This window comes from Natator depressus, chromosome 23 (genome assembly GCF_965152275.1).
Source record: "Natator depressus isolate rNatDep1 chromosome 23, rNatDep2.hap1, whole genome shotgun sequence".
Lineage (NCBI taxonomy): Eukaryota > Metazoa > Chordata > Testudines > Cheloniidae > Natator > Natator depressus.
The window spans coordinates 938,970-966,027 of record NC_134256.1 but is presented as its reverse complement, the minus strand read 5'-3'; the positions used below and the strand labels follow the sequence as shown (position 1 = coordinate 966,027).

At 70.1% G+C, this 27,058-nt stretch overlaps 1 protein-coding gene across 1 annotated transcript; it reads left to right on the top strand.

The window, feature by feature from the left end:
• The first annotated feature begins 565 nt into the window (after positions 1-565).
• On the top strand, positions 566-26,780 carry LTBP4 (latent transforming growth factor beta binding protein 4). Its single transcript, XM_074937932.1, is given in 33 exon segments — positions 566-803; positions 5,882-6,097; positions 6,306-6,517; positions 7,588-7,690; positions 8,056-8,130; positions 8,754-8,876; positions 9,331-9,495; positions 10,458-10,607; positions 11,035-11,139; positions 11,317-11,445; positions 11,567-11,692; positions 12,207-12,299; positions 12,302-12,331; positions 12,518-12,643; positions 13,274-13,399; positions 13,651-13,776; positions 14,289-14,408; positions 14,600-14,725; positions 14,798-14,923; positions 15,252-15,266; positions 15,269-15,373; positions 15,797-15,928; positions 16,235-16,366; positions 16,565-16,690; positions 16,934-17,077; positions 20,471-20,674; positions 21,583-21,651; positions 22,110-22,238; positions 22,524-22,673; positions 23,632-23,784; positions 24,450-24,896; positions 25,361-25,501; positions 25,905-26,780. Coding segments are annotated over 33 exon segments (4,617 nt in total). The 3' UTR covers positions 26,060-26,780.
• The last annotated feature ends 278 nt before the right edge of the window (positions 26,781-27,058 follow it).

Below are 27,058 nucleotides of genomic sequence, written 5' to 3'. Positions count from 1 at the left end.
CATGACCTCATGGGTGAATTGTCCCTCTGGGGACGGCCCAGCACCCCCCCGCCCCCCGCCCCGGCCAGGACACCTGGCACCCAGCCTCTGCTCACGCTGCCCCCACCCCAATGCCGAGGAGGGTCTCCTGCCCATTGCCTGCTACGTTGTTTGCAGCAAAGGAGGGGGACTCGGCTGGGGGGGTCGTGGTCAGGTCACTGGGGGGCACAGCCGTGGCTGGGGGGGGAGGGGGGGCACGGCTGCTGGTGCCCATGAGCTTGCACTAGTGAATCTGGGCGACACCCGTGAGCACCTGGTGAGGGCAGGTCGCAGGCGAGGGCCGGGCGGGGGGCAGCAGGGCGGCGGGGGGCCGGCTCCGGGCGCCGGGGGTGGCCGCGCGGGGCCGGGAAGAGTTAACGCAGCCGGCGGTGGCTCAGGTCCCTCACAAACATTGTTGCTGGAACCCGGCCCAGCCCAGCTCCCCGCGCTGCTTCCAATTAGCCGCCCGGGCACTCGGTGCGGAGCCGGAGCCGCGCGCCACCGCTCCCTGCCTGCTCCGCGCCGGCCCCGGGGCAGAGGCGCAGGCATGGCCGGAGCCCTCGCCCGCCTGCTGGTGCCCGCGGCCCTGCTCCTGCTGGCCGCCCGCCGGCCCCCGGCCGCCGCCCAGGCCCCCGGCCAGCTGCGGGTGCTGTTCACCCCCACGGTGTGCCGCGTGCACTGTGCCGGGCCCCGCTGCGCCCACCGCTGCGAGCGCGGCAACGCCACCGTGCTCTACAGCGGGGACCACGCCGGCCCCGCCGCCCGCGCTGCCGGCTTCCGCGTCTGTGAGTACCCGGGGCCGCGCCCGGCTTCCCGCCGGCTGCAGGGCGCCCTCGGCAGCCGGGCCGGCCGGGCCCCACCCCGCTGCGCCGGGGGGCTCTGCAGCCCCCGCCCCCGGGCCAGCCGCAGGGCTCCCGCTGGCCCCTTCGCTCCCTGCCCGGCTGCCAGCCGGCAGCCAAGGGCCTGCACCTGCAGGCGCTGGCTGGCGTCGCAGCTGCGTGGGGCTGGGCCACTGGGACGCCGTGGGGCTGGGCAGGGGGAGGTTTGGGGTCTCTGGCTGAGGGGGGCTGCGGGGTGCGTGGCTGGGAGCTGAGCTGTCCGTCTCGGCCCGGACCCCGGTTCCGTGGGGTAGGAGGTGCCGGGCTGCCCCGTGTGCTCCTGTGTGGGGTTGCCCCTACCTCGCCACATCAGGCTGAGCGGGGGGAGGGGGCCCCATGCTGTATCCTGGACCCCCAGGCTGCCCCACAGCATGGGAGTGCCAATGCCCCCCCATACTCTCTCCAGGCACCCCCATGCTGTGGGGCAGCCTGGGGGTCTGGGATGCAGCATGCCCCCCACCCCCCCAGCTCAGTCACTGTCCTCCGGCCTTTCCTGTCCCTGCTGCCTGCACCGGGGTGGGGGGAAGGCTTGGGGGGCTGTGGCTGAGGGGCTGTCAGAGGTCAAGGCTGGCTGGGGACTGTTGGGGGTCCCAGCTGGATGTGGGGGGCTGGCGGGGGTCAGAGCTGGCTGGGGGTTGGCTGGGGTCACAGCTGGATGGGGGGACTGATGGGGTCAGGGCTGGCGGGGGTCAGGGCTGGTCGGGGACTGTTGGGGGTCACAACTGGATGTGGGGGGCTCTGGGGGGCTGGAAGAGGTCAGGGCTGGCTGGGGACTGTTGGAGGTCACAGCTGGATGTGGGAGGTTCTGGGGGCCTGGCGGGGGTCACGGCTGGCTTGGAACTGTTGGGGGTCACAACTTGTTGTGGGGGCTCTGAGGGGCTTTCACAGCTGGATTTGGGGGATTCTGAGGGGCTGGCGGGGGTCAGGGCTGGCTGGGGACTCTTGGGGGTCACAGCTGGATGTGGGGGGCTCTGGGGAGCTGGCGGGGGTCAGGGCTGGTGGGGGCTGTAGGTTTAGCTCTGGCCGGGAGCTGGGGGAGGCTTTTCCCAGCCTGTCCCAGCTGCTCTGGGTCCCGCCCACGCTGCCCCATGAGCTCATCCCCAGCCCCTCGTGTGTGACCGCCCCAGCCCCCCCGCTCCCCGCCCCAGCCCCAGGTGGGTGTGGACCCCTCGTCCGGAGCCAGCTCCTCCCCGGCTCGGCGACTGGACCCACCCAAACGTCCGGGGGCGAAACCTGGGAATTTGGAGAATAAACAAGGGCCTCAGGCAAGGGAGTCCGAGTCGCTGCCTCCGGACGCCTGGGTTCTCGCCCGGCTCGGGGAGAGGAGTGGGGCCAGTGGTTGTAGCGAGGGGGGGGGGGGGGTGTGGGGCAGGCTGGGCGCCAGGGTGCCTAGATTCTACCTTGAGTGAGGCCCTTCCCCGCCCGGTGCCTCAGTTTCCCTGGGCGTGGAGCTGAGCGGAGGCGCCGTCTCTCCAGCTGAGGTTACCCAGCCGAGCCCCCCGTGTCCCCAGCGCTCTGGGCTGGGGGGTGTCTGTCCTGCCGGGGCCGTGTCCCCAGCCCAGTTCCCGTCCCCTGGGACACTGCCCAGCCTGCGCCCCAGCCCTGGAGGGTCCGGGGGAGGCGGCCCCCGATGTCAGGGGCCGAGGGGAGAGCGCAAGCCACGGCCCGGTCGTCTGGGTCGCGCGGGGCACCCTTCGCCCCCCCCCCCCGGCACAGCCCCCCTGAGCTCTGCCAGCTGCTGCCGAGTGCCAGACACCATCTCCTCTGGCCCCCCGCCGCGTCCTGCTGCGGGGCCCCCTTGCCGGGGTCAGGCTGGCATTGGGCTTCGCCGGCCCTGGCGCCCCCCCGCCTCAACCACCCAGTGCGTCCGGGCCAAGCCCCCTGCCCCCCCCCGGCTGGACCCACAGCCACGCCCTGGGCAGGTGCCGCCCACCCCATAGCTGTGGGGCTGGCGGTGGGGCCCCAGCTATGCTGGGAACAGCGGGGGGGCAGGATGGGAGGGGAGCTTTCTGAGGAATGCCCCCCCCGGGCCACTTCCCAGCACCCCCCTTCCTCAGCGGTTCCCAGCTGCTGATGGGGTCCCCGGCCACGGGGGGTGTTCCCCTCAGTCCTGGGCACTTGGGGGGCGGTTGGGCTGCAGACGCCCCCTCCCCCAGCTCATTTCACGCAGGGGGCCTGCGAGAGGATGAGGCAGAGCCCCCCTCCCCGGTACTCGGCGTCTGATGGGGAGCAGGGGGGGTGCAGACAAAGCCCCCCCCCCCGTGCCCCCAGGAGGGCTCTGCCCCCTTCCCGTGAGGGGCTGGTTTAAGCTCAGGGGGCCCCGTGCCAGCAGCTCTGAGGCTGCCTGACCCCCACATCTCGGATCCTGGCGTCCCCTCGAGCTGCTCAGCCCCCGCGTGGGGGGGACTCGGCCTGCCAAGGGTCCACTCACGTCTGGGGCGGGGGAGGGGGCACAGCTGGCTGGGCTGGGAACATCTGTGCATTCGGACCACAGCCAGTTTGGGGGGAGGCGCTGGGGTGAGGGGGAGGTGGCTGGGTCTGGGGGGGCACCGTGGCTGGGAGGGGGCGCTGGCTGGGGGGGCACTCAGCTTTTGTGGGTCCAGCCCAGCCCCAGGCTGCTCTGGGTCGGTGTGAGATGAGCTGCTGGGTCTCTGCCCGTCCCTGGCGCGGGCCCCCCCCCGCCTCCCCCCGCAGCCCTGGCGCCGGGCTCTTGGGCCCATTTCCCAGCCATCGCAGCCCAGAGGGACCCAGGCGTCCTGGGGCCTGGCTGAGCATTTCCCACAAGGGGGTGGGTGTGTCAGGGCTGAGGTGGCTCCTGGTGGGACCTCGGCCCAGCTGGGGGGCAACAGGGCTGGAGCTTTGGGTCCCTGAAGGTCCCCCCAGGACGGACCCTCCACGGCGTCCTGCCCAGGGCCGGGGAGCGGGGGGGATGGCGGTAACTGGCCCCAGCACCCTAAGGGTTAATGGCTGAACTGCGTGGGAGGAACATCTGGATCCAGCCAGGCCCCCCCGCCCCCCACCGCCCGGCAGCTGTGCCTTTGTGCTGGGAGCCTGCAACGGCCAGAGGAGGGACGAGCTGCCTCACTCCCGACCCACAGCCCCCCACCCCGGCCCTGCCCCCCGGCCCTGCCGGTGCCCCGCACTCCCGACCCACAGCCCCCCCCGCTACCCCGGCCCTGCCCCCCCAGCCCTGCCGGTGCCCCTCACTCCCGACCCACAGCCCCCCGCTACCCCGGCCCTGCCCCCCGGGCCCTGCCGGTGCCACTCACTCCCGACCCACAGCCCCCCCCACCCTGGCCCTGGCCCCCCAGCCCTGCCGGTGGCCCGCACTCCCGACCCACAGCCCCCCCCCACGCCGGCCCTGCCCCCCCGGCCCTGCCGGTGCCCCTCACTCCCGACCCACAGCCCCCCCCACCCTGGCCCTGGCCCCCCGGCCCTGCCGGTGCCCCGAACTCCCGACCCACAGCCCCCCCGCTCCCCCGGCCCTGGCCCTGCCAGTGCCCCTCACTCCCGACCTGCAGCCCCCCCCACCCCGGCCCTGCCGGTGCCCCTCACTCCCAACCCACAGCCCCCCCCACCCCGGCCCTGGCCCCCCAGCCCTGCCGGTGCCCCTCACTCCCAACCCGCAGCCCCCCCCCACCCTGGCCCTGCCCCCCCGGCCCTGCCGGTGCCCCTCACTCCTGACCCGCAGCCCCCCGCTACCCTGGCCCTGCCCCCCCGGCCCTGCCTGTGCCCCGCACTCCCGACCCGCAGCCCTCCGGCTACCCCGGCCCTGTCCCCCACGGCCCTGCCAGTGCCCCTGTCACGGGGTCCCGGGGCGATGCTCTGGAACTGCTCCCCATGAAGCCAGGCAGGACTCTGGGGAAGTCTCCTCTCTGGGAGCAGCCTGTCTGCAGGACACACAGCTCATGCAGCTTCCACCTTCCTGGGTCTGACCTCAGAGCCTCCAGCTTCCTCTGCCCCTCCGGGCGCTTCCCACAGCGAGTCCACCCAGGCAGGGTCCTGGGGAAGGCAGAGGGTCCTGCCCCCCAACTCCGCAGTCAGACGGGACTCTCAGCCAGCCAGTAAAACGGAAGGTTTATTAGACGACAGGAACATGGTCTAACACAGAGCTTGTAGGTGCAGAGAACAGGACCCCTCAGCTGGGTCCATTTTGGGGGGCAGGGAGCCAGACAACCCCGTCTGCACTTCACTCCATGTCCCCAGCCAGCCCCAAACTGAAACTCTCCCCAGCCCCTCCTCCTCTGGGCTTTGTCCCTTTCCCAGGCCAGGAGGTCACCGGATCCCTTTGTTCTCCAACCCTTTAGCTCTCACCTTGCAGGGGGGAAGGGCCCAGGCCATCAGTGGCCAGGAAACAGGGTGTCGGCCATTCTCTGTGTCCAGACCCCTGCACACACCTGCCCTCTAGGGCTCTGCAAGGATCATACACCCTTACCCCACCACTGAGATACTTAAGAACTACCTAGGGGAAACTGAGGCACCCCCACACTATTCAGAGGAAACATTAAGAACAGTCCCACTTCGTCACAGCCCCTCACTCCCGACCCGCAGCCCCCCGCTACCCCAGCCCTGCCCCCCCAGCCCTGCCGGTGCTCCGCACTCCTGACCTGCAGCCCCCCGCTACCCCGGCCCTGCCCCCCCCAGCCCTGCCGGTGCCCCTCACTCCCGACCCACAGCGCCCTGTGTGTAGCTCAGGGTCTGGGCCAGCCCAGCCCCATCTATCCAGACGCGCTGGTTCAGCGAGACACAAGCCAGGCCCTGTCACAGCCCACCACCGAAGGCGCTTGGCTCCCACCCACGATGTGACCCAACCAGACCTCCCCAGCTGGCCCCTCCCACCGCAGGCAGGCAGCCCTGGGAGGGGCACTCGGGGGTGGGGGGTCCCTGGGCCCTGCCCTTCGCTCCCCAATAGACAGCAGACCCCTGCAGCCCCCCTCGGGGGAGACGCCCCCCGGTACCTCCTGACTTGCGCCTTTGCCTTGCAGTCCTGTGCCCCCTGCTCTGCCAGAACGGGGGGGTCTGCATCAAGAAGGACCAGTGTCTCTGCCCCCCCAGCTTCACTGGCAAGTTCTGCCAGATCCCGGCCCCCCGGCCCCAGGCCCCGGCCCCAGCGCAGGAGGAAGACAGCCCGGGGGGGCCGCAGCCCCTCACCAAATCGGTCTACACCCTGCCCCTCGCCAACCACCAGCAGGAGCGGGACGGTAAGGGGCCCCGGGGGGGCTAGGCTGGGACCGCCTGGGGGGTGGAAATGTGTCTCTCTGGGGAGCAGGTCGGGGGGGTGCACCGTGGGAGCTGAGCTGGGGGCTTTGCAGGGACTGGCCCCATACACAACCTCCTCCCCTTGGATCGGCCCGGTCCCTGGCTCTGCCCCATCCCTCACCCGGGCACTGCCCCTCTCTGCCCCCTCAGGTGCCCTGTCCATGGTGAACGTCCACGTGCAGCACCCCCCCGAGGCCTCGGTGACCATCCACCAGGTGGAGCGGGTGAGTGAGGCCAGCGCCCCGGGGCAGCCGCCCGCCAACGCCCTCTACACCGTCCTGGCCCAGAGCAGCCCCCGCGCCAGCGGGTACCACGAGGACGCCGGCTACGGGTACTGCTTCCGGCAGCTCCACGCCGGGGAGGTAACGGCCCGGGGGGGGGACTGCATGCAGGGTGGGGGCTCAGCAACAGGCAGGGGGAGCTGGGCAGAGGCCTCACACCCACCCGTGGCCACGTGGGACGCTCACCTGCTGGCACTTGTGTGCGCGGAGCGTGCCGGACCGGCCAAGCCCCCCGGGCTCGTGTGGCACAAACACGCTCAATCACCCCCATGGGTGTGATCCCCGGCACACGCACTCCCGCCGGCACACGCACTCCCGCCAGCCCACGCCCCCTTGGCACACTCGCCATGCAACCAGCCGTGCACCCCAGCACACACACTCCCGCCAGCCCATGCCCCCTTGGCACACGTGTCCCCCAGCGAGTCCACCCAGGTGGGGTCCTGGGGAAGCCAGAGGGTCCTGCCCCCCAACTCCGCAGTCAGACGGGACTCTCAGCCAGCCAGTAAAACGGAAGGTTTATTAGACGACAGGAACATGGTCTAACACAGAGACCATGTAGGTGCAGAGAACAGGACCCCTCAGCTGGGTCCATTTTGGGGGGCAACGAGCCAGACAACCCCGTCTGCACTTCACTCCTCATCCCCAGCCAGCCCCAAACTGAAACTCCCTCCAACCCCTCCTCCTCTGGGCTTCGTCCCTTTCCCGGGCCAGGAGGTCACCGGATTCCTTTGTTCTCCAACCCTTTAGCTCTCACCTGGCAGGGGGGAAGGGCCCAGGCCATCAGTGGCCAGGAGACAGAGTGTCGCCATTTATGTACCCTGGCTCTTTGCTCTGCAACAAATTACACTCCTGCCTTATCCCACCACCCAGAGACTTAAGAACTGCCTAGGGGAAACTGAGGCAGCCCTACAGTATTCAGAGGAAACGTTCAGAACAGTCCCACTTCGTCACACCCGGCACACGCACTCCCGCCAGCGGAGGTCCCGTTAGCACCCTTGGCCGCGTGAATCGACGGGCGCTGGGCAGCAGCTGGGACAATTCCAGCCACGCAGCCGGGAACGTCTCAGGCTGGGGCGCCCAGGGGCCACGGCACAGCCTGGACCCCCTCGAACCCCCAGCTGGCCGCGCTGACCCGGCCCCTTTCCCTGCAGTGCAGCGCCCCCCTCCCCGGCCTGCGGACCCAGGACGTCTGCTGCCACGGTGCCGGCGTGGCCTGGGGCGTCCACGAGTGTCTGCTCTGCGCCACCCAGACAGGTGGGGCTGCGGCCGAGGGGCGGGGGCAGGGCCAGGGTGGGGTCAGTGAGGGGCGGGGGCTGGGGATCAATGCAGGGTGGGGGCAGAGGCTGGGGTCAGTGTGGGGTGGGTCAGTGAAGGGCGGGGGCTGGGGTGGAGTCAATGCAGGGTGGGGGCAGGGTGGGGTCAGTGATGGGCGGGGGCAGGGGCTGGGGTCAGTGTGGGGTGGGGCCGGGGGCAGGGCAGGGGCTGGCGGGGGGGACCCACCCTGGGGCTGTTGGGACCCTGGGGGTGGAACAGGGAGCTTGGGTGGCTCTGGGGAGGGCAGTCTATGGGGAGCGGGGGGAGGGGCACTTCTGGCTCTGAGCCCCCCTCTCTCCCCACAGCGAATGCACCCGCCCTGGGGCAGCAGGAGGCCCCGTGCCCCAAAGGCTTCCAGCGGGTCAATGGCTCCTGCCAGGGTGAGTTGGGCCGAGCCCTGGGATGGGGGGGGCGGGCGTGTGCCCGGGGGGCTCTGGGGACCCAGCATCCCAAGCCCTTAGTTAACGAGGGGCGGGAAAGTCCTAGCCGACCCCCAGCCCCCCCAAGTCCCAGGCTGGGAGCGTCTCCCGCGTCCCCCACAGAACAGCCCCCAAGGGCCCCACCTCCGACCTCTGTCCTTGGTCCCGGGCAGACGTGGTCCCCGGGCCTCCTCCTGGCCCTTTGCCCCAGCGGGTCGCGCCCGGCTGCCTCCCTGCCCGGGGCACCCCTCCCTGGGCGTCGGGTGCCCAAAGTCCGGGCCATTGGAGCGGCTGGTGTCTTCGTGGACTCCCCATGGGCGTGGGGCCAGGCCCCCCCCGCTGGCGTCGGTCACGCCTGGGTCTCCGCGAGGAGCCAACTGCCTTTTCCCATCCCCTCGTTACACCACGCAGGGGAAACTGAGGCACACACAACCGTCATCCAAATTATGCTGAAAAATTCCCACTCAGCCACACATGGCCCCAGCCCCCTGCCCCTCCCGTCTCTGTAGGGCACCAGAGCAGCCAGCTCCCTGGGCTGGGGGCGCCGGCTGGCCCTGCTCTGACCCCCTCCCGTTTCTCCCCAGATGTGGACGAGTGCCGGGAGGGCGGGTTCTGCCAGAACGGGCTTTGCACCAACGCGCCCGGCAGCTTCTCCTGCCTCTGCCACACGGGCTACATCCTCGACTCCTCCCGCAGCAGCTGCATCTGTGAGGGGGCAGCCGGGGGGGTCCCTGGTCTCGCAGAACTGCGGGGGGGGAGCAGGCTCCCAGGAGGCCCAGGGTGGGGGCTGGCTGACTCGGGGGGCTGGGGAACGGGCCCTGGGGGGGGGCTGGCTCAGGGGGCTGGAGAATGGGTGGGGGGCGAGGGCGGGGGCTGGCTGACTCGGGGGGCTGGGGAACGGGCCCTGGGGGGGGCTGGCTCGGGGGGCTGGAGAATGGGTGGGGGGTGAGGGCGGGGGCTGGCTGACTCGGGGGGCTGGGGAACGGGGCTGGGGAATGGGCTGGGGGCGGGGGCGGGCAACGGGCTGCAGGGGGGCTGGCTCGGGGGGGTGCACGGGGCGATTCCCCGGCGGGGGCCCCGGCTCCCATCCGGCCGGGAGCCCCGGCAGCGGCTCCGTGGGGGGCTGAGCGCCCGTCTGTCCGCGTGTCCGTCTCTCCCCAGCCCACCACGTGATCTCGGAGGCCAAGGGCCCCTGCTACCGGGTCCTGCGGGATGGGGCCTGCTCCCTCCCCACCCTGCGCAACATCACCCGCCAGATCTGCTGCTGCAGCCGGGTCGGCAAGGCCTGGGGCTGGGGCTGCCAGCGCTGCCCGCCCTTCGGCTCCGGTGAGCCCCCGCCCGGACGCCTGGGTTCTCTCCCGCTGCTGGGAGGGGTGAGAGCAGGGGCGGGAGCCAGGACGCCTGGGTTCTCTCCTGGCAGTGGGAGGGCAGTGGGGGCTAGTGGGGGGGGGGGAGCCAGGACGCCTGGGTTCTCTCCTGGCAGTGGGAGGGCAGTGGGGGCTAGTGGGGGGGGGGAGCCAGGACGCCTGGGTTCTCTCCTGGCAGTGGGGGCTAGTGGTGGGGGGCAGGAGCCAGGACGCCTGGGTTCTCTCCTGGCAGTGGGAGGGCAGTGGGGGCTAGTGGTGGGGGGGGGAGCCAGGACGCCTGGGTTCTCTCCTGGCAGTGGGGGCTAGTGGTGGGGGGCAGGAGCCAGGACGCCTGGGTTCTCTCCTGGCAGTGGGAGGGCAGTGGGGGCTAGTGGTGGGGGGGGGGAGCCAGGACGCCTGGGTTCTCTCCTGGCAGTGGGGGCTAGTGGTGAGGCGGGGGAGCCAGGACGCTTGGGTTCTCTCCTGGCAGTGGGGGCTAGTGGGGGGGGGGAGCCAGGACGCCTGGGTTCTCTCCTGGCAGTGGGGGCTAGTGGGGGGGGGGAGCCAGGACACCTGGGTTCTCTCCTGGCAGTGGGGGCTAGTGGTGGGGGGCAGGAACCAGGACGCCTGGGTTCTCTCCTGGCAGTGGGAGGGCAGTGGGGGCTAGTGGTGGGAGGGGGAAGCCAGGAGGCCTGGGTTCTCTCCGGGCAGTGGGAGGGCAGTGGGGGCTAGTGGTGGGGGGCAGGAGCCAGGACGCCTGGGTTCTCTCCTGGCAGTGGGAGGGCAGTGGGGGCTAGTGGTGGGGGGCAGGAGCCAGGACGCCTGGGTTCTCTCCGGGCAGTGGGAGGGCAGTGGGGGCTAGTGGTGGGGGGGGGAGCCAGGACACCTGGGTCCCCGCATAGCTGGGGGCTCCGGGCTCCTGATGCTGCCCCCCCCGTGCAGATGGCTTCAAGGAGATCTGCCCAGCGGGTCCCGGCTACCACTACTCTGCCTCCGACCTGCGCTACAATGCCCGGTTCCTGGGCCCCGACCTGCCCCGCGTGCCCGTCGGCCGCCAGCAGGGGGCGCGCACGGCCGCCCCGCCCGCCACGGGTGAGAGCCGCCCGCTGTGCCCCTCCCCCCCACCCCGTCCGTCCCCCTGCCCCGTCCGTCCCCCCCCGTGCCCTGCCCCCGCCATGGCCCCCCCCACAGCGACCCTCCCCCACCCATCCCCCCTTCCGCACAGCACAGCTCCCCATCCGTGCCCCTCCCCCCCAGCACCCCCCCACTTGTCCGTCCCCCCCCCCGCATCGCGCTCTGCTCCTCTTCCCCCTCCCCGGCAGGCCCAGCTGAGGGGCTGGATGGGCCACGGCGCCTGAGTCCCCCCCCCCCCCGGGGCAGGGCTGGTGGGGGAGGGGCAGGGGAGGTGAAGGTGCCCGGGTGTCCCTTAGTCTCACCCTCCCCCCCCCCGTACCCACGTATGGGCCCAGCCCCTCCCCCCCACTCCACCATGCTCACCCCCCTCCTTGTCCCCCTGCAGCCCGCTGGAGTGCCCAGCCCACGGCACCGGGGGGGCAGCACCCTGCCCAGCCCCCCGCAACCCTGCCACCTGCCCCCAAAGCTGCCCAAGAGGGGCCGACCTCAGGTAGGGATGGGGGGAAGGAGTGAAAGGGAGGGGAAGGCAGCAGGGTGGGGGGTGGAGATGCTCGGGGTGGGGGTGCTGAGGGGTGGGGCACCCCTGCGAGGGGTTTGGAGGAGTGTGGGGGGGCTGTTGGGGGTGGGGATCAGGGGACAGACCCCAATCACCCCCCGTTCTCGGCAGAGCCCAGCAGCGTGTGTGAGCGGAACCCCGAGATCTGCGGCCCGGGGCGGTGCGGCCCCCGCCAGGGCGGCTACACCTGCCTCTGTCACCCCGGCTTCTGGCTCAGCACCCAGGGCACCCACTGCATCGGTGAGGGGGGCGCCGGGGGCGGGGCGGGGGGTCTCGGCCTGGCCCCCCTCTCTCTGGGCCGCCGAGGGGGCCCCCCGTGCCCTCGCGTGGCTCAGGGACTGACTCCGTCTGTCTGCGCCAGACGTGGACGAGTGTCGGCAGAGCCCGCGCCCCTGCGCCAACGGGCGCTGCGAGAACACCGTGGGGGGCTACCGCTGCGTCTGCGCCCCCGGCTACCACGCTGCCCCGCCGGGCACCGAGTGCCGAGGTGAGAGCCGGGGCGGGGCCCTGGGCGCGGGCGGGGGCCCGGGGTCCTGCTGTCTGGGCTCCGCAGGGCCTCGGCCCTTCCGGGCCGCCAGAGCCCAGCCAGCCTGGAGCAAAGGCTTCTGTCCAGGCCTGGCCGGCCGGCCGGCCGGCTCTCCTTCCTCAGGCCGAGGTGAGCCCGACTCCTCTGGCACCCCCCAGTCCTGCCCTCCCGCCTCCCGGCGATCGGCCTCCAGCCGGGGGGAGAGGCGGGTGGCCGGACCCTCCGGCTCGTTGGTCGCCAGCGTCCCGGTGGCTGGATCTGCCATGGTCTTCTCCTGCTCCGTGGAGACGGGGGAGGCCAGAGCATGGACCTCAGGAATAAGGCCGCAGAGGGGGGAAACTGAGGCACACACAGGTTTTGTAAAAGTATTACAAAAAATTTGTCCCTTTGTCACCGCTAGGGCCTTGGGGCGGGGGGAGTGAGTCTCTGACCCCCCCCCACTAACACTGCTCTTTTCTCCCCTCTGCCCGAGCAGACATCGACGAGTGTGCCCAGAGCCCCCGCCCGTGCGCCCAGGGCCGCTGTGAGAACACGCCCGGCTCCTACCGCTGCGTCTGCCCCACCGGGTACCGGCCCAACCCCCTGGCACCAGCTGCAGCGGTAACATAGCGCCCGCCAGGGCTGGGCAGGGCCCTAGGTTTGGGGGGCTGGGTGATGCCACTTGGGAGGCAGCTGTGCCACGGGGAGCAGACGGGGCTGGGTGGGGGGCTGCCATAGGGGGAGGGACGGGCAGGGGGAAGGAGGTGCGGGGGGACCAGGGGTTCACAGCCCCGCTGTGCCCTGCAGACATCGACGAATGCGCCCAGATCCCCCGCCCGTGTGCCCAGGGCCTCTGCGAGAACACGGCCGGGAGCTACCGCTGCACCTGCCCCCGGGGCTTCCGGGCCAGTCCGGCCGGCAGCGAGTGCCTGGGTAGGTGCCCCGCCCCCGGGGGTTCCCCTGAACTGCCCCGCCCCCGGGGGTTCCCCTCCCCCACCTCCCGGGGGGGTCCGGGGGTTCCCCTCCACTGCCCCGCCCCCGGGGGTTCCCCTGCCCCCTGCGGGTTCCCCTCCCCCGCCTCCCGGGGGATCCGGGGGTTCCCCTCCACTGCCCCGCCCCCGGCAGGGTCTGGGGGTTCCCCTCCACTGCCCCGCCCCCAGGGGTTTCCCTGCCCCCCGGGGGTTCCCCTCCACTGCCCCCCCGGGGGGTTCCCCTCCCCCACCCCCGGCAGGGTCTGGGGGTTCCCCTCCCCTGCCCCGCCCCCGGGGGTTCCCCTGCCCCCCCCGGGGGTTCCCCTCCACTGCCCTGCCCCCGGGGGTTCCCCTGCCCCCCCCGTGGGTTCCCCTCCCCTGCCCCCGCCCCCTGGCGAGCCCATTTTTGCAGGGAGCCCGGATGCCGTTCCCCTGGGCACGGGGGCCCTGCGGGGGCTCCCCGTCCCATGGCTCCAGACACAGACCTGAGCAGGGACGGGTGCAGCAGGGCCTAGGGGCGGGGCTTGGGGATCCCCGGGGGGGTCCCATCTCGAGGCCGAGCAGCTCTGATGCCCAGCCGTGACCGTTGCAGACCTGGACGAGTGCCGGCGCAGCCCCCCGCCCTGCGAGCCTGGGCGCTGCGAGAACGTGGCCGGCGGGTACCGCTGCACCTGCCCCAGCGGCTTCCGCCCCAGCCCCGCGGGCACCGAGTGTGTGGGTAAGAGCTGGGCTGGGGGGCGGGTGCAGAGCTGCCCCCGGTGTCTGGCGGGGCTGGCGGCGTGGGGCGGTTGTGACTGGGACAACCTTCCCCCCTGCCAGCACATCCCTGCTCCAGGGCGGGCTGGACCCAGGGGCATGAATCTGTGGGGCCCAGGGCACTTCCCCATGGGGAAGCACGCGGCTTGGGGGCAGTGGGCTGTGCCAGGCAGCGCCCCCCGCCCCGCTGTCGCTCTCTGTCTCTCCCCATAGACGTGGACGAGTGCCGGCAGAGCCCACGGCCCTGCAGCTACGGGCGCTGTGAGAACACGCCCGGCGGGTATCAGTGCGTCTGCCCGGCCGGCTTCCGGCTCGACCCCCAGCAGCGCCAGTGCCAGGGTGAGCTGGGGGAAGGGAGTAGGGCACTGGAGGGGCAGGGAGAGGGCTCTGGGGGGCAGGAAGGGGGGTGGGGGGTAGGGCACTGGATGGGGCTCTGGGGGACATGGAGGGGGGCACTGGAGGGGCAGAGATGGGTCTCTGGGGGGCAGGAAGGGATAGGTGACTGGGGACAGGGGGTCCTCTCTTGTACACTGTTGGGGGGCTCTGTGCCTGTCCTGGGGCCTCCGTGTGCCCTGGGGGCCCCGTGTCTCTGTGGTGCTGCCCAGCGGGTCCGATGGGACCAGCCCCTGGCCGTGGCCCCTGTTGGCAGTGATGCCGGGTGGCCCCGTCCCTAGGGACCCGGCCGGGCTGTCTGGCCCCGGGCCTTAGCCTGGGAAAGCCCCGTGGGTGCAGCCCCCGGCCTCGGCTCCGAGCCCCCAGCTGCCCCGGGGCTCCCCGCCCGGCCAGGCGGCTGAAGGGGCCCGGGGGGGACAGGCGGGTCGTTAACCCCACATCCCCGTTCGCCCGCGCAGACATCGACGAGTGCGAGAACCACCTGGCCTGCCCGGGGCAGGAGTGTGTCAACGCGCCCGGCTCCTTCCAGTGTCTGCCCTGCCGGGATGGGCACCGGCTCCACAATGGGCACTGCACAGGTACCGGCTGGCCCCGGCACTGACCCCCGCCCCGGGCCCCTTCCCGGCCCTCCCTCCGCGGGCACTGGCCCCCTCCTGCCCTTCCCCCCCCGATTTCCCCCCCAGCCCTTCCCCCACAAGCACTGGGCCCCCCAACCTCCCTCTGAGGGCGCTGCCCCCCCGCCCGCTCTGACTCTGCCCCTCGCTTGCAGACGTTGACGAATGCGCGACAGGCTCGCCCTGCGGCCCCCACGGCCGCTGCTCCAACACCGAGGGCTCTTTCCGCTGCCAGTGCGGCCAGGGGTACCGGGCGGGCGCGCCGGGGGGCCCCTGCGCAGGTAAGTGCGGGACACGAGGGGGGCCGGCCGGGCTGGGCCAGGTCCCCACCCTGCTGACACCCCCCTTTGCAGATGTCAACGAATGCCTGGAGGGCGAGTTCTGCTTCCCGCACGGCGAATGTCTCAACACCGACGGCTCCTACACCTGCCTGTGTGCTCCGGGCTTCGCCCCTGCGCCAAGCGGCACCGCCTGCCTCGGTACGGGACCCAGGCGTCCGGGGACCACAGCGCCTCCTGCGGGGGGATGGTGGAGGACCCAGGTGTCCGGGGAATTCGGTGCCTCCTGCATGGGGACCCAGGCGTCTGGGGACCTTGGCAATCACTGCATGGGGACCCAGGCATCCGGGGACCGTGGCGCCTCCTGCAGAGGGAATGGGCGAGGACCCAGGCGTCCGGGGACCACGGCACCTCATGCAGACAGACCGCAGCGCCTCCTGTGGGGGGACCCAGGCGTCCGGGGAGCAGAGGACACCGTGCGTGTGGGGGAGGGTCCATCCCGCCCGCTGAGCCGTGTCTCCCTTCGCAGACGTTGACGAGTGCCAGCGCGGGGGGTGTGCGAGGGCGGGCGCTGTGCCAACACGGATGGCTCCTTCGACTGCCACTGCCGGGCCGGCTTCCGGGCCAGCCCCGACAAGCGCACCTGCCAGGGTGAGACGCTGCGGGGGAGCTCTGTGGGGAGGGGGCTGGGGTCCCCGCTTGCTGGGGCTGGTTCCGGCCCCCCCGGGCAGAGCACGCGCTGCACCCCCCAGATCCAGGCTGGGACGTGACACCCCCTGCCCCCGGGGCAGGGCCTGGGGTAGACCAAGCTCCGGGGGCGGGGGCAGGGCAGGGAGCTGGGCACATGGGGCTCTGCCGCCCCACCCCGTGTTTGGGGTGTTCTGTCCCCTTCCCACTGGGGTGTGGCTAAGCACCGCCCGGACACCGGGGTCCCGCGACAGGTGCATCCCGTCCTGTCAGTGCTCTGCTGGATTCTTCTCAGCTCCGGGGGGGGGGGGCGGGACGGACCCTGGGGGCTCAGCCCAGCGCCCTCCCACCCCTGCTTGTGCCTCTGACTGCCCCCCCACCCCCCAGATGTGGACGAGTGCCAGCAGTACGGGGGCGCCCTCTGCGGGGCCCAGCGCTGCGAGAACCAGCCCGGCTCCTACCGCTGCGTCCCCGCCTGCGAGCCGGGCTACCGGGCCGGTGCTGCCGGGGCCTGTGTCGGTGAGTGCTGGGGGCGGGGGGGGGGTGTCAAGGAGGCAAGGGGGTTCATGCCCATGGGCGGGGGGATCCGGTTCTGGAGCTTTGGGGGTAACGTGCCCTGTTCCCTGGGGGTTGCGCTGGGGTCGTACCTGCTGGGCAGCCCCTGCCCTGGCCATGCAGAGTCCTGGGGGGCTGCAAAGGGTCCTTGCCCCCCAGGGGCACAGAACCAGCCCTGCCCCCCCTTAGCCCCTTTTTGGGCCGAGCTGCCCCGCCACCCCACATTCCCCCCATGGCCGGATCCTGACAGTGCCTCCCCCCACCCCCCAGATGTGGACGAGTGCCAGGAGTATGGGGGTGCCCTCTGCGGGGCCCAGCGCTGCGAGAACCAGCCCGGCTCCTACCGCTGCGTCCCCGCCTGCGAGCCGGGCTACCGGGCCGGTGCTGCCGGGGCCTGTGTCGGTGAGTGCCGGGGGCGGGGGGGCGGGAGCAGGGGGGGTTTGCCTGGGGAGGGGCCGTGCCGGTGGGTGCTGGGCTCGAGCTTGGAGAACAGGCCATGGGGAGTGGGTCCGTGGGAACCGCGGGGGGGTCTGCGGCGCCGTGGGAACCGTGGGGGGGGGCTGCGGACGCCGTGGTGACCGGCTGTTGGCTGTGTTTCAGACGTGGACGAGTGTGCAAACGGGACGCTGTGCGGGGACCACGCCATGTGCCACAACCTGCCGGGCTCCTTCCAGTGTCTCTGCGACCAGGGCTACGAGACTGCCCGTGACGGGCGCCACTGCCAGGGTCTGGGGGGCTGCTGGGGTCGGGGGGGGCAGGCCAGGGGTGTGGGGGGGCTGCTGGGATTCTGGGGGTCGGCCAGGGTCTGGGGGGCTGCTGGGATTCTGGGGGGCTGCCAGGATATGGGGTGGGGGGTCGGGATCGGGGGGCTGCCAGGGGCAGGCAGGGGACAGGGCGGGTGGGGGAGCTGGAAGCTGGGCCATGGGCCCCCCCCCCCGCCCTGCTCACCAGCTGCCCCCACCTCCCCAGATGTGAACGAGTGTGAGACGCTGCAGGGCGTGTGTGGGGCCGAGCTCTGCGAGAACGTGGAGGGCTCCTTCCTCTGCATCTGCCCCAGCAGCGCCCAGGAGTTTGACCCCATGACGGGGCGCTGCACCCACCCGCCCAGCCCCCGTGAGTGAGGGGGGTGCAGGGAGTGGGGGCAGGCACCAGAGGGAGGGGGGTCAGCTGGGGGTGGGCAGGGAGTGGGGGGGCACAAGGGGAGGGGGGCTGGTGAGTGGGGGAGGGAGAGGGGTGTGACGGGTTCCCCCTGGGGTGCCGCTTGGAACTGGGGTACCACTGACCCCGCCTCACCCACCAGCCTGGGCTCCCTGCACACTGCACTTTACCAGCACACACGGGTAGGGCCACACGCAGCCGCAGAGCTCAGCCCTGCATGGCAAGACTCAGCTAAGGACCTGCCCAGCTACTCAGGCGCACCCCGCTCTGGAGGGCAGACCCCAAATTGTACCGTCTTGCGCAGCACAGAGATCTGCACAGCGTGAGCTCCTGAAATTCGCCCCCTCCCTCAATGTGGAGAGAGACGCAACAGCTTTGGCCCCCGGTTATGTTTTCCATGCACTGATCTTAGACAAAACAAGTTTATTAATTACAGAAGATGGATTTTAAGTGATTATCAGGGACAGCGAACAGATCACCCAGCAAATAAACAAACAAAGCTTAGTATACTAAAGCGAGGGTGAGAATTTGCTACTCGTGTCTGAATTGTTGATTTAGGCAGCTGGCAGAGATTCTTGAGGGGCAGGCTGCACTCGCTTGCGGCGTGAAAACGCCAGGCGCTCCTTTCACAGGCTAGAAATCTCTCGAATCATAGAATCATAGAATATCAGGGTTGGAAGGGACCCCAGAAGGTCATCTAGTCCAACCCCTGCTCGAAGCAGGACCAATTCCCAGTTAAATCATCCCAGCCAGGGCTTTGTCAAGCCTGACCTTAAAAACCTCTAAGGAAGGAGATTCTACCACCTCCCTAGGTAACGCATTCCAGTGTTTCACCACCCTCCTAGTGAAAAAGTTTTTCCTAATATCCAACCTAAACCGCCCCCACTGCAACTTGAGACCATTACTCCTTGTTCTGTCATCTGCTACCACTGAGAACAGTCTAGAGCCATCCTCTTCAGGTAGTTAAAAGCAGCTATCAAATCCCCTCTCATTCTTCTCTTCCGCAGACTAAACAATCCCAGTTCCTTCAGCCTCTCCTCATGAGTCATGTGTTCCAGACCCCTAATCATTTTTGTTGCCCTTCGCTGGACTCTTTCCAATTTATCCACATCCTTCTTGTAGTGTGGGGCCCAAAACTGGACACAGTACTCCAGATGAGGCCTCACCAGTGTCGAATAGAGGGGAACGATCACGTCCCTCGATCTGCTCGCTATGCCCCTACTTATACATCCCAAAATGCCATTGGCCTTCTTGGCAACAAGGGCACACTGCTGACTCATATCCAGCTTCTCGTCCACTGTCACCCCTAGGTCCTTTTCCGCAGAACTGCTGCCTAGCCATTCGGTCCCTAGTCTGTAGCGGTGCATTGGGTTCTTCCGTCCTAAGTGCAGGACCCTGCACTTATCCTTATTGAACTGCATCAGGTTTCTTTTGGCCCAATCCTCTAATTTGTCTAGGTCCTTCTGTATCCTATCCCTCCCCTCCAGCGTATCTACCACTCCTCCTAGTTTAGTGTCATCCGCAAATTTGCTAAGAGTGCAATCCACACCATCCTCCAGATCATTTATGAAGATATTGAACAAAACCGGCCCCAGGACCGATCCTTGGGGCACTCCACTTGACACCGGCTGCCAACTAGACATGGAGCCATTGATCACTACCCGTTGAGCCCGACAATCTAGCCAGCTTTCTACCCACCTTATAGTGCATTCATCCAGCCCATACTTCCTTAACTTGCTGACAAGAATACTGTGGGAGACCGTGTCAAAAGCTTTGCTAAAGTCAAGAAACAATACATCCACTGCTTTCCCTTCATCCACAGAATCAGTAATCTCATCATAGAAGGCGATTAGATTAGTCAGGCATGACCTACCCTTGGTGAATCCATGCTGACTGTTCCTGATCACTTTCCTCTCGTGTAAGTGCTTCAGGATTGATTCCTTGAGGACCTGCTCCATGATTTTTCCGGGGACTGAGGTGAGGCTGACTGGCCTGTAGTTCCCAGGATCCTCCTTCTTCCCTTTTTTAAAGATTGGCACTACATGAGCCTTTTTCCAGTCATCTGGCACCTTCCCCGATCGCCACGAGTTTTCAAAGATAATGGCCAATGGCTCTGCAATCACATCCGCCAATTCCTTTAGCACTCTCGGGTGCAACTCGTCCGGCCCCATGGACTTGTGCACGTCCAGCTTTTCTAAATAGTCCCTAACCACCTCTTTCTCCACAGAGGGCTGGCCATCTACTCCCCATGTTGCGATGCCCAGCGCAGCAGTCTGGGAGCTGTCCTTGTTAGTGAAGACAGAGGCAAAAAAAGCATTGAGCACATTAGCTTTTTCCACATCCTCTGTCACTAGGTTGCCTCCCTCATTCAGTAAGGGGCCCACACTTTCCTTGGCTTTCTTCTTGTTGCCAACATACCTGAAGAAACCCTTCTTGTTACTCTTGACATCTCTCGCTAGCTGCAGCTCCAGGTGCGATTTGGCCCTCCTGATTTCTTTCCTACATGCCCGAGCAATATTTTTATACTCTTCCCTGGTCATATGTCCAACCTTCCACTTCTTGTAAGCTTCTTTTTTATGTTTAAGATCCGCAAGGATTTCACTGTTAAGCCAAGCTGGTCGCCTGCCATATTTACTATTCTTTCGACTCATCGGGATGGTTTGTCCCTGTAACCTCAACAGGGATTCCTTGAAATACAGCCAGCTCTCCTGGACTCCTTTCCCCTTCATGTTAGTCCCCCAGGGGATCCTACCCATCCTCGAGACTGGATTCAGCCCTTCCCCAGTTCAGTCCTTGCCTCTCTGGTGTTTCCAGGCCTTGTGAAGACCCTGGAGGATGTCACTCCCCTGCCTTAAATAGGGTCGGTGGAGAAACACGGGTAGCCCAAGGCGGGGCGCAGGACCAGGCCACGTGGTCACATGACCCCAGAGTGTCATCGCAGCCAGGAGTCAGAGGCGGTTTGTAGGGTCCCCGGGAAGGCGCCCCGGAGCGAGATTAGCCCCTTCTCAGGGCGGCTGTCCCCGCAATGGCCCGTCCCAGCCGTCTGGCCTGGCTGCATCCTGCCTCGCGGGCGTTCCCCGGGGTAAACGCTTGTCAGAGGTGCCCAGACAATCTTCCCGACTCGGATGCCGCAGGGACACCTGCATCCGAACAGGACAATCCGCTCAGCAGGTCGAGACCTTGCCGACGACCCCCCCCCCGGACCCTCCCATCCCAGACTCGTAGCGTAATTCGACTAGAAGAACCCGGGGCGTAACTGGGTGGCGTCGCCCCAGGCCAGGTGGGGCCGGGCCGAGGGCCTGGCCTGCCCGTCTCACTGGGGCTTCCCGCCCCCCGCTTGCCTTGCAGCCCAGCGCCCCGGTCGCCTGCCCGCCCCCCAGCCCGAGCCCGAGCCTGGAGCGCCCGTGCGGGACCCCAGCCGCCAGGAGTGCTACCACCAGGCCTGCGAGAAGGTGCTGGCCAGGAACGCCACCCGCCAGGAATGCTGCTGCAGCCTCGGGCACACCTGGGGCACGGCCTGCCCGGCCCAGCCCTGCCCCCACCCGGGCACAGGTATGGGGGGGCCCGGCCCGGCCCCGCCCCCACCCGGGCACAGGTATGGGGGGGCCCGGCCCGGCCCTGCCCCCACCCGGGCACAGGTATGGGGGGGCCCGGCCTGGCCCCGCCCCCACCCGGGCACAGGTATGGGGGGCCCGGCCCGGCCCCGCCCCCACCCGGGCACAGGTATGGGGGCCCGGCCCAGCCCTGCCCCCACCCGGGCACAGGTACGGGGAGCCAGGCCCCGCCCCCACCCGGGCACAGGTATGGGGGGCATGGCCCAGTCCTGCCCCCACCACCTTCCCACCCCTAATCCTGCTCCTCCCCGCCCCCCTCTGCCCCTAGCCCTATGCCCCCTCAGTGCCCAGCCCAGGTCTGGGGGTGGAGCCAGGGCTCAGATCCAGCCTTGCTGTGAGCCCACAAGTGACAGCCCCCAGCACCCTGCCCCACCAGCCCCCCTCCCTGTCAGAAACAGGTGTTGTTCAACCCCCCCGCCCCCCCCCCAATCTCGCCCAGCCAGTGCCCGCAGGTTCAGGAGCTGGGTGCTCGCCAGGATCTGCCCTGGCAGCTGGAGCCGGCCCCTCTGTGGCTCCCAAGCCAGCCGGCCCCTGTGCCCGGCCCAGCATCCCAGATGGGACCCCCCCTGCCCCCGCTCATGGTGTCCCGCTGGACAGCCAGGGGGGGTTGCCCCAGTGCCAGTCCCACCCTGGGGCTCATAGGCAGGGGTTCTCTCCCAGCTCTGGGGGGGGAGGGGAGCTGGTGGAGGAGGGGGAGCTGGGAGCCAGGACTCCTGGGTTCTCTCCCAGCTCTGGGAGGGGAGTGGGTCCCACGGTTGGAGCGGGGGGCTCCCTGTGAGTGCTGGGGGGCGCCGTGGGATACAGGAGGAGGTTCCCGGCTCTCACGCTCGCTCTCTCCGGCTCTAGTGGAGTACCAGGCCCTGTGCCCCCGTGGGAACGGCTACGCCGCACCAGGACCCCTCGACGCGCTCACAGGTCGGTGCTGCCTGGCGCCCCCTTGTGGGGGTCTGAGCGGGGGGAGGGGTGGGTGGCAGCTGGCGGGAGCCAGGCCTCTGGGTGCTCCTGACTCCCCTGGCCAGCGTCCGTCTCTCTCCAGCCACCGGGGCAGAATTGGGGCGGCCCAGGCCAGCGTTCGTCCCGGCCAAGCTGCCATGGGACCCGTTTCTCCTCTTGTCTGTCCCAGGTCCGAGCTCCGCGTCCTCTCACCGGGCTCCCCGACTCCTCCTGCCCGCGCTCGAGCTCAGGCCTGGGCTCCCGGTGTCTTTTTGGACCCGCTCTTGGCCCGTCCGTCCCACCCCCTGTGACCGACCCCCTCCCGTCTCTGCGCTGCCCCCCCCCACGGGTCGCGAGGCCAAGTGCAGAGGGAAACTGAGGCAGGCAGAGGACGCCAGACAGTCCCCCCATGGTCAGGCCGTGTGTGTCTCCCCCGCTAGACGTGGACGAGTGTGCGCTGTTCAACACCCAGCTGTGCCGGGGGGGCGTCTGCGTCAACAAGGCCCCCGGCTACGCCTGCTACTGCCCCAATGGCTACTACTATGAGACGCACCACCTGGAGTGCATTGGTGAGACCCCCGGCCCTGCTCCCCCGGCCCCCCACCCCGGCCCCCCACCCCGGCCCCTGCTCCCCCGGCCCCCCAACCAGCCCCTGCTCCCCAGGCCCTCCTCCCCCGGCCCCCCAACCCAGCCCCTGCTCCCCAGGCCCTCCTCCCCCGGCCCCCCAACCCAGCCCCTCTTCCCCCCACCCCAGCCCCCCAAACTGGCCCCTGGCGCAATGGCTGCTGCTCTGAGACGCGCCGCCTGGAGGGGCCGTGGGGGCGACGCCGCGGTGACCCCTGTGTCTGTCCCAGATAATGACGAGTGTCTTGACGAGGAGGCAGAGCCCTGCGTGGGCGGGGGCTGCGTGAACACCATCGGCTCCTTCTACTGCGCCTGCACCCCCCCCCTCGTGCTGGACGGGTCCCAGCGCCGCTGCGTGGCCAACGACAGCCAAGCCCTGGGTGAGTGACGCCCCCCCGGACCCGCCCGCACATGGCCTGGGCCCCCCCATGTCCTAGGCCCCCCTCCATGCTCTGGGGTCCCAGCATTGGCCAGGGCGAGTTTCTCAGTCACCTGGTGCCCAGCCAGGCAAAGGAGCAAGGCTGGGCACGTTGCCGGCCCTGGCTCTGTGGCCCGGAGCCCAGCTCTGAGCTCCCCGACACCTCCCCTCTGTTCCCCAGCTCGGCCCCTGCGGAGGGGTGGGGAATCTACTTCCTCGCTGGCCGTGAGGCATGGCTGCCCCGGTCGCAGGGGTCCCCTTGTCCGTCCGGACCCCGCAGTGACCCAGGCCGGTCCAGCCCCCACAGCAGCGCCACCGACCCTGACATCTCCACCCGGCCTGGGAGCAGCTTTAACCCTTCGGAGCCTGCAGGGTCGCCGTCCCCAGTCCGCCAGGCGCCTCCCTCGCCAAAACGTTACCGGCAACTTGCGGGTCGTCCCCCCGGCGCCCACAGGGGAGGGCCAGACAGTCCGTGTGCACGTGCTGAGACTCGGCACGCAGCTCCGGGGGGCGCTCGCACACTCCTCGCACATACAGAGTGACAGGGCACATGCAGGCCCTGGGTCGCTCACAGCACGCTCATTGCACAGCACGGTCAGGCTCACACGCTCCATCACGCCCACTTGCGCACACTCATCGCACGCTCACGGCCCGGCACTGTCAGGCTCACACGCTCCATCACGCCCATGTGCAGACACTGATCGCACGCTCATCGCACGCTACTGTCTGGCTCACACGCGCCGTCACGCTCACATGCACACACTCATCGCACGCTCATCGCACGCTACTGTCTGGCTCCCACGCTCCGTCACGCTCACATGCACACACTCATCGCACGCTCACGGCCCGGCACTGTCCGGCTCACACGCTCCGTCACGCACCCCCACCACACGCTCGTGGTCGCACCTGTGTCTCCCCAGACGAGAACCAGGCCGTGTGCTGGCAGGAGGTGGGGCCGGACCTGGTCTGCAGCCGCCCGCGCCTCGACCGGCAGGTCACCTACACCGAGTGCTGCTGTCTGTACGGGGAGGCCTGGGGCATGGACTGCGCCCTGTGCCCCGCCCGAGACTCAGGTGAGGGGCCCAGCCCACCGCCCCTCCCCCGGCTGGAGCCTGTCGGACCTGGGGCTGCGGGGGGGCGCCGGCTCAGTACCCGGGTCGCTGCGGAGGGGCGCTGAACGGGCCAGAACCCCCCGTCGCTCCCCAGTGAGTGCTGGAGCCTGGGGTCCCTGCCCCACGGTTCCTACATCCCCCCAGTGAGTGGCGTCTGGGGGGGGTGTGGCCGGGGGCCCTGCACCCTGCAGTGGGGGGCAGCGGGCTCCCTAGGGGTGGCGGCCAGGGGCCCTGCAGTGAGGTGGGGGGTCGGGGGCCCTGGGGGGAAGCCGGGGGCCCTGCAGTGAGGTGGGGGGGTCAGGGGCCCTGGGGCGAAGCCGGGGGCCCTGCAGTGAGGTGAGTGGTCGGGGGCCCTGGGGGGAAGCCGGGGGCCCTGCAGTGAGGTGCGGGGGTCAGGGACCCTGGGGCGAAGCCGGGGGCCCTGCAGTGAGGTGGGGGGTCGGGGGCCCTGGGGGCAAAGCCGGGGGCCCTGCAGTGAGGTGGGGGGTCGGGGGCCCTGGGGCGAAGCCGGGGGCCCTGCAGTGAGGTGGGGGGTCAGGGGCCCTGGGGGAAGCCGGGGGCCCTGCACCCTGCAGTGGGGTCCCCTGGGGTCCCGCGCCCCCCAGCAAAGGTCTTTTCCCCCCCAGATGACTTTGAGGCTCTGTGCAACGTCCTGCGCCCCCCGAGCTACGGCCCGGCCCGGCCCGGCCTGGGGCTGCCCTACGAATATGGCCCCGAGTTCGTCCCCGGCTACGGGCTGCCCTACGGCCCCGAGCTGTTTGCCAGCTCCGCGGCGCGGGGCCCCCAGCCTGGCCTGCGCCCCGACTATGACCCCTACGCCCTGGGGGGCTACGCCGGGCGCCGCGACTCGCTCTACAGCTCCCCCACCTACGAGGCCGGCGACTTCGAGGACGTGGCCTACGTGGACGCCCGCCCGGAGGAGCCGCCCGCCCCCTACCGGCGGCCTGACGCCCCCCGCACCTACCGGCCCCGCAGCCCCCCGGACCCTGAGCCCGGCCCGGCCTGGCACTACCCCCCCAACCCTGCCAGCCCCTTCCCCGAGCAGCCGGGCCAGGCCAGCGAGACCCACACCGGTGAGTGACGGGGGGTGCCGGGCAGGGCGGGGCTGGGGGCGTGTGGGGAGGAGCACCGGGTATGGGGGTGCTGAGCGGAGGGGTGCCTGGTATGGCAGGGCTGAGAGAGGGGTGCCGGGCGTGGGGGTGCCGGGCGTGGGGGGGCTGGAGGAGGGGTGCCGGGCGTGGGGGTGCTGGGCATGGCGGGGCTGGGGGTGTGTGGGGAGGAGCACCAAGTATGGGGGTGCTGAGCGGAGGGGTGCCAGACATGGGGGTGCCAGGCGTGGGGGGGCTGGAGGAGGGGTGCCGGGCGTGGGGGTGCCGGGCATGGGGGGGCTGGAGGAGGGGTGCCAGGCGTGGGGGGCTGCTCCAGGTCAGGCCGTGACAGCCCTCCGAGAGGGCCCCCTTGGAGCAGGGGCTGGGGTGGGGGCGAGCAGGGCCCGGCGGGGGCGGGGGGCTGGCGCTGATGCCCCGCTGCCCCCCAGAGCGGCTCGAGGGGCTGCAGGCCGAGGAGTGCGGGGTCCTGAACGGCTGCGAGAACGGACGCTGCGTCCGCGTCCCCGACGGCTTCACCTGCCACTGCCACCCCGGCTTCCGGCTGGACACCGCCCACATGGCCTGCCTGGGTGAGTCTGCCCCACGGCCGGCCCCTCCACCGCCCACATGGCCTGCCTGGGTGAGCCTGCCCCACGGCCGGCCCCTCCACCGCCCACATGGCCTGCCTGGGTGAGCCTGCCCCACGGCCTGCCCCTCCACCACCCACATGGCCTGCCTGGGTGAGTCTGCCCCACGGCCGGCCCCTCCACCGCCCACATGGCCTGCCTGGGTGAGCTTGCCCCACAGCCACCCTGCCTGGGTGAGCCTCTGCCCCATGGCCAGCCCCCCCGACCCGGATTCCCTGACCATCCCACGTAGCCTACCCCCTGCCCCCGCCAAGCTACCCCAATGTGGCCTGGGTGTGAATGCCCCAGGGACCCCCCCGCGCCCAGCCCCCCAGCGCCCTTCACCCTCTCCCTCTCCTCCCCACAGATATCGACGAATGCGCCGAGGCCGAAGGCCCCCCCGCGCTCTGCCTCAACGGGGGCTGCCTGAACACGGACGGCTCCTACCGCTGCCTCTGCCCCCGCGGCTATGTCCTCACCCCGCCCCCCCACTCCTGCACCCCTGCCCGGCCCCAGGCCTGAGGGGCGACCGGAGAGCCCGTGCCGGGGGTCGGGGGCAGGGAGGTATTTATTGTGTGGCTCTAGGGCTGCCCGCCCCCTGGGAACAGGGGGCATGGGCCCCCCGGGGGGGGTGAGTCCCCAGGGGTTGGGGTCAAGCGATTCCTCCCCGGGGCGTGAACCCCGGGCCCTTCCGTGCTGAGCCCAGCCTGCCCCTGGGGCTCAGGGAGCGACTCCAGCCGGCAGCACTAGGAGGCTGTTACCCTGTTGTCCTCTCCAGCTGGCTGACCCTGTCGGGGGGGGTGGGGTGTCACTGTCCATCCCCGGGGGCCGCATGAGGCTTCTCTCCAGTCAGTGGGCCCCCCAGCCCCCTCGCCTAGACCCCCACAGCCCTCTGAGGCGATTTGCCCAGCGGCCCACCCAGCTGGGACCCCCAAGGCTCTGGGTGGGGTGACAGGTGTGGGGCTCCCCCCAGAGCAGGATAGGGAGATGGGGGGGCCCCCAGGGACAGAGGGGGTCACAGGAGGCAGGCGGGGTGGGGGGACCCTGGGCCTGTGTGTTGCGGGGCTGGCGTCCAAGTTACTCCCCTTCCCTCCCCTGGGAGAACCAGCCTTACCCTCCCGCATAGCCCTGGGGGCCCCAGCCTGGCGGGAGGGTCTGGGGGGCTCGGGTCCCACTGGTGAGGGACGGGGTTCTCCGTGCACCCAGCCCTGGGAATGGGGCATCTGCCGGCGGCTGGTGGGAAGCGAAGAGTTAACAGCACGTGGCTCCAGGGCGCCCCCACCCCGCTCAGGCCAGCAGCACCCTGGCCCCCCCCAGCCCCGGGGGGTTGCTATAGCTCCCGGCCCCTGGGTCTCGTCTCCCCCCTTTGTTACAGGAATAAAGGTTTTCTATAAAAGGAACGCAGCGTCCGTGCAGTGTTGGGGGGGGCAGGGGGGCGGGCGGGGTCATCTCCCCCCATCACAGCCCTTGGCCTCCACCCGCCCCAACCCTTCTTCTGGGGCCGTGGGGCTGGCACCCGGC